At 44.1% G+C, this 10,608-nt stretch overlaps 1 protein-coding gene across 1 annotated transcript in view; it reads left to right on the top strand.

Annotated features, from left to right (window-relative positions):
* Positions 1–2,989, top strand: part of LOC142200987 (putative acyl-CoA dehydrogenase 6) — a 63,668-nt gene extending 60,679 nt beyond the window's left edge. Inside the window, exon 10 of the mRNA XM_075271773.1 lies at positions 2,515–2,989. Coding sequence (XP_075127874.1) covers positions 2,515–2,608 — 94 coding nt within the window. The 3' untranslated portion in view covers positions 2,609–2,989. The remainder of the gene's footprint in view (positions 1–2,514) is intronic.
* Positions 2,990–10,608: the final 7,619 nt, after the last annotated feature.

Here is a 10,608-nt window from a genome sequence, read left to right on the forward strand (position 1 = left end):
ACAGAGCAGCTTTCATTTCCCATAGTGCTTTGGAAACATAAAAGCTGCGTTGTGATTGGTTGTCGTGTCTTTCGGTTAGACCCATGGTATACGTTATGCCCAGACTTTTCCTTTAAGGGCCGTTTTGGGCAGATTCATTTTTGGAAGACCGCCAAAAAATCGTCTCATTACAAAGCGGTCTGACCCTTGTAATACAGTGATAAAGCCGACGTCCATGTTGCAACTCGGATATTTTTGCAGCCCGGGGAGGGGACGGTATAATAAATATTACATCACTGTTCACACTTCTACACACTGAAGGGAAAATTCCAGCATCAGATGCAGTTTCACAACCTCACGAGTTATGATAGCGGTCGGGATTTCCAGGTCGGTATCTCATCTCGTGATACATTCCAGCACGGCCGCCTATAGGTAGTGCCTGGCACGGCCCCCCCCTCCCCCCAATTCGATGCCGTCACCCACTTGTCCTTTTTGCTTCAGTTCACAAATATTTTTCTATCCGTTGACTGTAAATGATTCGATTCCCCCCCCTTCATTATTACTAGGACACATTAGGAAACTGTTTTATGAAACCTGGTAGTTTTCGCTGCCTGTTGCGACCTCGGCATTGGATATTACAGGTCTAGGGTGCGGGATGGTGACCTTCACAGGACACGCGGGGGAGGTCAGGAGATTCTGAGCGGCTCCTTTTCCAATAATTTAATGATCTGTTCACATTTTGTACATTTCCGGAAGTGACCTCGGCCAGACCCTGCTTATATGCTGATTTAGCATCTGTACCTGGTGTCGCAATAGGACACGACTTGTATCCACCCCATCTGAGGTCATGAGCCGGTGGATCGAGTTTACAGCGCCCCCAATCCTTACACTTTAGTAGTGTTCTACTGAATCCATATGTTTTATATATTAAAGGGGTTTTCTGGGCTAAAAATATCCAGAGGATAGGTCAGCAATATCAGAATAGTGGGGGGGTCTGACACCTGGCACCCCCACTGATCAGCATCTGATGCACAGACAATGGATCAGGAAGTAGAAAGCTCTGTGTAGTGGCCAGACCTGGTACTGCAGATCAGCTTCCATTCATTTGAAGCTGCAGTAACTCAGTTCCACCACTATCCAGACAACAGCGCTGTCTTCTTCCTGATCCATTCTCTGTGCATCAACTGCTAAAAACAGCTGATCAGTGGGGCTGCCAAGCCACTAGTTATCAGATCTGACGGGGTCTATCTTTAGGATCAGCCGTCAATATTTTTAGCCTAGGAAACCCCTTTAATTTCTCACTATTTTTAAGACATCTTGTGCTGTTAGTGAATGGAGAAATTCAGTGGCTTCACCTGTCTTGGCTTAGTCCTGCTGCCACAGGTGGAGGGATCCTGTGATATGCCATGTTCCTATATGAGCAGAGGTTTTTCAGGATGGGTCTTCAGGATCATAAAGTGTAAATATCCATTTCATACATCCATAGTGCAATTGATAACTTGCTTTGTAATACTTTAGTAAAGAACCATTCCCTCATTCTCACACATTTGCCTCCTTCTGCCACTGATCAAATCTGTTCAATAGAAGTCTATGGAGAGGGGAGAGAGAGAGAAAGAGGAGAGTTCCTCAGAGCAGACAGACTTCTGTAGATGGCCTCATGTCCCCGTCTCTCATCAATTCTTCCTCTCCCCTCCTCTCTCTGTTGACTTCATTGTAGACTGACACCACTTGTGTACGGAGTATAGACTGGAATCACTCAGATAAGAAGTAAAGACAGGAGTTCCTCACCTCTCATAAAGCTCCTCTCTTCCTCTTTCATAAAGGTCTTCTCCTCCCCTCTCATAAAGCTCCTCTCCTCCTCACCTCTCATAAAGCTCCTCTCCTCCTCTTTCATAAAGCTCCTCTCCTCTCATAAAACTCCTCTCCTCTCATAAAGCTCCTCTCCTCTTTCATAAAGCTCCTCTCCTCCTCTCCTCTCATAAAGCTCCTCTCCTCTCATAAAGCTCCTCTCCTCTCATACAGCTCCTCTCCTTTCATTTCTTCTCATCTTCTTCTTCTCTTCTCTCCTTCTTCTCCTTTGTTCTTCTTCCTCCTATGTGTTTTTACTTCTTTAGAACTGCAGTGAAGTCTTCAGGCAACTTGAAGGTCAAAAAGATTGCACCTTACCCAAAAAAGAACCAAATAAGAAATATTGGGGCATGTTTATCAGTACAAATGTCACTTTTCTGTCAGTGTGCTCCCGAAAGAACAGAAAATGACGACTCTTTCTAAAAATGTGCCCCAGAATGGGCGGGGTTTAGGAGTGTCTAACTTTGACACAGTTATGGGTCCAAAAAGTATATGGTGCAGATTTTCTTGTGCAAAAACGACCAAGTTTAAAATGGTGTGAGCTTAGTTGAGGATTCAGCTGAGACAGAATTTTGGTGTCCGGGCAATGGAGACAAATGTTTTGGCACACCTGAAACATTATAAAAATGATACACCTGAAAATATGAACATCCCCTTTAATAAGCATATATTTCTTCTTTTCCACAGAGACTCCAGGCTGCTCTCCATTGGAGCCGGAGCGGATGAAGTCATGCTTGCAATTATATGCAAATATATGGGAATTTTTCCAAGTAAAAAGTAGATCCATCTAATATTATTAACCATTTTCCTTCTGGAAAAAATAAATGACAGAATTACAAAAACTTGGCCAGAATGAGGCTAATGTAATATACGGATGATATCAGCAGGAGGGGCGGATATTTGTAATATAGTTGGGGTTTTATTCCTCATAATATTAAGGATTTTGGTAAAAATAACAATAAACTGATTCAGAAAATTCTGGAAGGATTTGGACTACCTGCATTTGTCACGGAAGAAATCTGACATGTTTGCCGTCCACATCCAAAAATATCTGGATTCTGATAACATGATGGAAGGCGACGATGTGTGTGGGTTGTAGATTATATCATCACAGCTAAAGCCTTAGAACTATCTCTCTATATTATAAAAATAAATTCTTGTCTATCTGTCTGTTCTCTAATGCAAACCAAACGACTGGACCGATCTTCACCAAATTTGGTACAGAGATACTTCAGGTATCCGGGAAGGTTTAAGACGAGACTCCAACTCGCTCGGACGTACCGTTGCTGAGATACAGCATTCCAAACACAATGCCCCCCCTTAGCCAATACAAACCTGCAAGTCTTTCACTCATATTCCAACTGCAATACACACGGTCACTCCACATACACAATACAACACTGATATCCAAACTGAGATACACGCATCAGAGGATTAGATACACAGATCAGCACACAGTATCACACGCCAGAGGATTAGATACACACGTCTTCACACAATACCACACACCGGAGGATTAGATACACGCCACTGCACACAATACCACAAGGGGAGGATTAGATATGTGCATCTGCACACAGTACCACATACCAGAGTATTAGATACGCGCCTCTCCACACAATACCACATGCTGGAGGATTAGATATACGCCACTGCACACAATACCACATAGATGAGGATTAGATACCTGCGTCTGCTCACAGTACCACATGAGGCAGGATTAGATACATGCCTCTGCACACAGTACCACATGCCAGAGAATTACGAACGCATCTCAGCACACAGTACCACACGGGGGAGGATTAGATACGCGCGTCTGCACACAGTACCACATGCCAGAGGATTACATACACACGTCTGCACACAGTACCACACGCCAGAGTATTAGATACGCGCTTCTGCACACAGTACCAAACGCAGAGGATTAGATACACGCGTCTGCACACAGTACCACACGCCAGAGGATTAGATACGCGCGTCTGCACACAGTACCACATGCCGTAAGATTAGATATGCACGTCTGCACACAGTTTCACTTGCCGGAGGATTAGATACGTGCCTCTTCACACAATACCACACCAACAAGGATTAGATACTTGCGTCTAAACACAGTGCTACACGGGGAAGGATTAGATACAGCTTTACTCCAGGTATCCATAACAACTGATCACAGGTTTTTCACTGATATCCAAAATGAGATACACATAATCACATGACGCTTATGGACATACACACAAAGCACGTACAAAATACATCAGTGCAAAATTGGACAATTCTTATGGGGCCACTACACAAACATAAAATGTGATATACCCGTGCGAAGCCGGGTCCTCCTGCTAGTATCTTTATACATTTTCCATAGAAGCTAAGAGTCCATCTTTAGAGAGGACCTTTCACCACCTCCTCCAAAACTTTTCACCATCCTTCAATAGGTGCCGCTCCACTGATTCTGGCGCAGTTGGAATTTTTTCTCTAGCCCCCACCATTCCCAAACAACCAGTGTTGAAAGTTTCAGCACCCAGTATGCTAATTAAGCTGTCTACTATCAGGGCGGTCCCAGACTACCTGCTGCCACTCAGGACCGCCCACCTGATAGCAGAGAACATACTGGTTACTAAAATAACTGCACTGACTGCTCGGGAACAGTAGGGGCTATAGAAAAAATTCCAACTGCAGTGGTATATGTGGAGCAGCACTTTTTGATGTATACAAAGAGTCAGAGTAAGTGGAGGTGATGAAAGGTGACCTTTTAAAGGGGTTCTCCATTTTGGAAATCTCTTTATGGTTCACCAAACATAAGCTGAATACAGGTGTGGTATGTTGGGGAATCCAGCAGCAGGAGTTCTGCCTCCGCAGGAGAAATGAAGTATTGCACAGTTAAAATTAAAATCAGTGGGCTTTTCCAGTAGTTCATCGATTATTCTACAGGGGGGAGACATTGTAGCTGTTGCTTGCTATGGCTGTCCCACTGTGCCATCTTCATTGCTTACCTTCAGTCTATCCCTTCCCTTAGAGTTCCCCCTTCTGTGCCTATCCTTGGTATACAATGTTTCTGTGCCTACGCTATCTACCTACATTGTGTATACCCCCTATATGTTTTTCCCATTGTGCGCTCTCTGTGCTTATATTGGTATACCTCCTATCTATTCCTGTCCCTGTTGTGGTCCCTATCGTGCCTATCTTGGGTACCCCCATTTTTGTACCTCTCTGTTGTGGTCTCTACCGCGCCTACTAACTTGAGTATACCTGAATTCTGTGCCTGTCACTGTTGTGCCCCATATTCCATGCCTACCTTGTGCATAATCCCTCCTGCACCCATCATTACCCTTAGGGGGGGGTCTATGTATATCCATAAACGCCCGCGGTACCGTCCTGCGGTATGGAGCATATTCTCTTCTACTTTTTCATGATCTTGTACGTGTCACAGACGTCTGACCCCCTTAAAGCAGTAACAGAACAATTCACCGCCACGACACAAAGGTTTTACCTTGAGATCAATCTCCGGCTGTATTTACACAACAGAAAGGAGAAAATTGTCTGAAATAAATGGACTTCATAGTTGTAGGAAGCTGGGCTGGGCGGGGGAGACCGCTCAATCAGAGTTATGGCGTGAAAGGCTTTTCAGTAGTATCCACTGGGGTCTCCTTACTGTGACATTCAATCAGCTGGTAATGGCCCTGCAGGAAGCCGAAGATGTGTAACCGAAAAATAGTCTAGTAAAGCCGCCGCGGCTGAGAAGTGAGCGAGTCCAGAATGTAGAGAGCCTGCGAGACCAGCAAGGGAAGGACTCCGCAGACTGTCTGGATATATTGCACTGGGGTCCTTTATAGGGGGCAGTGCTGGACCCCCAGACTTCACCAAAAAGTCTGCTAATGCCCCATACGTCATACCACAGTTACTTCTGAACATAATAATCAAGGGGTTAAATATGTCCAGCGCTGTATGTTACCTTATATGTTTACAGCATGGTGCAGGAAGAGGTTAAAGGGGATCTCCAGCTATACGTAATAAAGCTTAAAGGGGTTGTTCAGGATTTGGAGCAAACTCAGGGTTGGCCAGGATGCCTGTAGAGAGGTTCACTTGACCGATGAGACCGTTCAGAGTCTTCAGTCGATGGTACAGAACCGGCGATCGCTTAGGCCACTGATTGATTTCCGCAGTCACGTAGGATCTCCGTTTCCGGTCCATCAAGTCTCAGCAGAAAGGGGACCAGGGTCAGACCCAGGAGTTTTGTCTTATACCCATCCCGTTCACCCCTGAGGTTGCTTCAAATCCAGGACAACCACTTTATTCATTGCATAAAAGAAAACTTTCTAAAGATATGTTCACAAGGAGTTTTTTTGGAGCGGATTTTGATGCGGAATCCACCTCAAAAATCCAGCTCCAAAAACAGCTCCCATTAACTTCATTGAGAGCCACTCGCTACTTTTATCTGCTAACTAGTACTGGAAAAAAGAAGTGACATACCTTATCTTGCTGCGGATTCCGCGGCGCGAGGCTCCCTCCCGATTAGGCCCATTCTTCGGAGCGGAATGCCGCGACTGGATGCCGATGCACTGCACGGCTAGTCGCATGGAACTGTTCACATGCGGAATGCAAATAGATCTCAGCTTGCTGTCAGTGACTGAGAAGACTCTTATCTCCATTCCCAGTCAGTAACCCTGTACATAGCTAGTCCTGCTCGTTTAGACAATGATCAGTGAGCGCAACACTTCAGCAGCTGAACAAAATTATCTGCTAGATTGCTACACTGTATCAGCCATTATAATAGGATGCCTGTCAGGCTCTGCTTGTCTCAGGGCCTAATAGCAAAGCTCCCAACCGTCCCAAATTCCATGGGACATTCCCGATTTTAAACTCCTGTTCTGAGGTCCCGCACGGCTTACCGCATGTCCCGCTCTGCGCCTGAAGTGCTTTGTTTATTAAACTTTCCCGACATCACCACCTGCTCTTATAACAGATAAAAGGTTGTAACTGGGATAAGAACAGGGTATGATCGGGGGAAAGCTTGGGCTACTGTACTCAGAAGGAAACTCTTGTTCTCTATATTCTGGAAAAAAAAAACCTAAGCTAAAGAAGTTCTAGAGTACGTGAGCCCTTTCCAACAACTCCACGGATCTGATCTTTTCACCACCATATTGCCCTCTTAGGTTTGTAGTAAGTAACGATGTTTGGAGACAATCTGACTACGACTACTAAAGGCTTGGGCATCCTATAATCAGCTGTTATGATGGGGTAAGTGGTTCACAAGTCCTCAAGATAAATAACACACACATGCCACCTGGAGAAGTTGGGACCTCTTTATGGTGGTCTTCCAATTTGGCCAATTGAGAATGGTCTCAAGACCCCCACACACTTGGATTTCACCTTAACATAGGCAATCCCCAACAATGGCAGCTGTATCTGAATTTTCACAAAAATGTTCTACCATTTGCACTCCTCCCTTGTATGTCTGCCACTGATGTCCCAAGTACACCTGAGCTTTAAAGGGATTCTATCATTAAAATACTATTTTTTCTCACTAACACGTAGGAATAGCCTTTAGAAAGGCTATTCTTTTCCTACTTTTAGATGTCTTCTCCGCGACGCCGTTCGGTAGAGATCCCAGTTTTCTTCAGTATGCAAATGAGTTCTCTCGCAGCACTGGGGGCGTCCCAATGCTGTGAGAGAACTCTCCAACGCAGCCTCCATCTTCGTCTGGAACGGCCTCTCCCTGCATCTTCTTCTGGCGCTGGGGTCAAACTTCTACACATGCATAGTCTGGCTCTGCCATCGGGCCTTGGGCAGAGCCAACTGCACATGCCCATGGCCATTTTTTTTGTGGCTGCTTACGCTCTGTACTCCGCTGAACTACAGGAGCGTACTGTTCATGTGAAGTACGCTCATGTAAGTGGCCACAAAAAAATGGCTGCAGGCACGTGCAGTCGGCTCTGCCCGATGGCAGGGCCGACTGCGCATGCGTAGAAGTTTGACCCCAGCGCCGGAAGATGTGCAGAGAGGCCGTTCCAAATGAAGATGGAGGCAGCGCTGGAGATTTCCCTCGCAGCATTGCGGACGCCCCCAGTGCTGTTTGAGCGCTGAGGACTGCCCCCAGTGCTGCGAGAGAACTCATTTGCATACTGAATAAAACTGGGATTTCTACTGAACAGCGGCGCGGAGAAGACATCTAAAGGTAGGAGAAGAAAAGCCTTTCCTGAGTAAAAATACCATTTTAATGATAGAATCCCTTTAATCCTTGGCCTTACAGTCAGATATCCTGAATATCCAACTAGCATATGGAGAGGTGTTGTCCTAATGAGCGTATCCCTTTAAGAGGAAGCTTCCTGCTCCAACCTCTGGAAACGAATACAGAAGAAAATCCAGGCCTGGTTGTTTATTGTACTATTTAGGGACACAATGGCAGCGCTGCCAGGCGGGCTGCGGGAGTCTGGGCAATCTTCCCAGAGTAGTTTCCCATTTCCATACCTAATGATCTCGCTGTAATGAATGGCGCAGTATGTTTGTCTAATTTTATTTACTGGACGATCCGGGAGACACAGAGAAGTAACTTCTGTTATTGACTGGAACAATTTGTGTTTTTGTTTTCTGTTATTGACTGGAACAATTTGTGTTTTTGTTTTTTTCATGTGTACTGATCAAATAGTTATTTTTTTCAGTATGTTATATGATATTAAATGTGCGCTTTCTCATCGCAGTTAGGGTTTTATATTTTTGAGGGGTTTTTTTTTTTTTTTACCAAAATGGCTCTTTAATTTTGGAAATCATTAGAGGTTTCAGCGTTCACAAATTAATTTGCTTTTCATAATCCCTTTAAAAAAATAATAAAAAATTCTAGAATAAAAATGGTATTTTTTCCATGCTATTTCAATTGCAATTTTTTTTTATAATTCAATTTTAAATTTCTAATTTTTTTTAACTTTTTTTAAAATTATTATCTAACACTCACATCAACTTCAACCATCAGGCCAAGGAATAATTCAGACTGCCAGGGAACCAAACCTTTGGTTCCCATGCCCTGACAATCTGAATTATTCCTTTGCCTGATGAAGACACCTGACCGGTGATGAAACGCGTAGCCCTCTTTTGTACTGCCTTTTGGAACCTATTAAATAGAGTATTAAAGGGATCCTATCATTAAAACGCATTTTTTGTGTGACTAACACATAGGAATAGCCTTAAGAAAGGCTATTCTTCTCCTACCTTTAGATGTCTTCTCCACGGTACCGTTTGGTACAAATCCTGGTTTTCGTCGGTATGCAAATGTGTTCTCTCGCAGCATTGGGCCCGCCCCCAGTGCTGCGAGAGAACTCTCCAGCGCCGCCTCCATATTTTTCTGGAATGGCCTCTTCACATGTCTTCTTCCGGCACTGGGGGGGTCAAATTTCTAGGCCTCGGGCAGAGCCGACTGCGCATGCCCACAGGCCACAAGAAAATGGCTGCTTATTTACTGTAAAAGCAGCCATTTTTCTTGTGGCCGCACAGTCGGCTCTACCCGAGGCCTAGAAGTTTGACCCCTCAGTGCCGGAAAAAGACGCGTGAAGAGGCCGATCCTAAAGAAGATGGAGGCCGCGCTGGAGAGTTCTCTCGCAGCATTGAGGACGCCCCCAGTGCTGTTTGAACGCTGGGGCTCGCCCCCAGTGCTGCAAGAGAACTCATTTGCATATCAACGAAAATCGGGATTTGTACCGAACAGCGGCACGGAGAAGACATCTAAAGGTAGGAGAAGAATAGCCTTTCTTAAGGCTATTCCTACGTGTTAGTGATAAAAAATTGCGTTTTAATGATAGGATCCCTTTAAGCTTACTCTACAGTAGCGCTCTGTATTTTTCGTGGTCTTTTTGTTTTGTTTTATTGCACGATTTTCACCACCCAAGCGGGTTGGTGTCTGGGTAAGAGCTGCAACTGTCCTCACTGGGTATCTCCAAAGAATCCCTGAACGGGCGTTGGGTACTTTTTCCATACGGTCAACTTCAACCATATTTTTTTGTGCTTTTTTTTTTCTTTTTGTGTACTGATCAAAAAGCTACAGGATTTTTTTTTTTGTACATTATTAAAATTTTGTGCACCTTCATGACAAGGTTTTACATTTTTTATTTTTGCTAAAATAGCGCTTACTGTGGGAAATGTTCTGTCTGCAAAAAAAATTTTTTTTCAGTCACACTAAAAAATCCTATAATAAAAGTAGTATTTTTTCCCAATATGGCCAATGGATATTTTTTTGATAAATTTAGTTTAATTAAAAAAATTTTAAACTTTTTTTTTTTTTTTTTATGAACCAGTAAAACTTAACAGATCAGAAAAATGTTTTCAAAAATATGCTGGGTCTAATTAGACCAAGAGTTAAGGTCACATGACCAAACCAATGGGGGCTTTATAAAAAAAAAAAAAAAATACAAAATGGAAAAAAAATAACTGTACAGATGGTGGGGGCGCCGTGTTACGGGTCTAGCACTGGGGCTCAGGAACTACAGCAGCTTGTGCACGTGTTGTAACTTCGGCTTATACGCGCTGCTGACTCTCCATGCATGAAATATTACGCTCTGTAATTATATGGAGACCAATTATACACGACAAGTATCATGCTTATTATTTATGGTCCCCGCTGAAATAAAAGCACTGATAGGAGAGATACCAGCTGCTGCCTTGGCCAGCACCACAGTGACTAATATACCGGGGGGGAAGGGATGAGCCACGTAAATGAAAAGTAGTTGTTTAATTACTGAAAACCCTCAATCCTCAGCCAACAGCGACGGCCCGCGAGATTTCACGTACAAAAAACTG

This window comes from Leptodactylus fuscus, chromosome 4 (genome assembly GCF_031893055.1).
Source record: "Leptodactylus fuscus isolate aLepFus1 chromosome 4, aLepFus1.hap2, whole genome shotgun sequence".
In the NCBI taxonomy this organism is placed as follows: Eukaryota; Metazoa; Chordata; class Amphibia; order Anura; family Leptodactylidae; genus Leptodactylus; species Leptodactylus fuscus.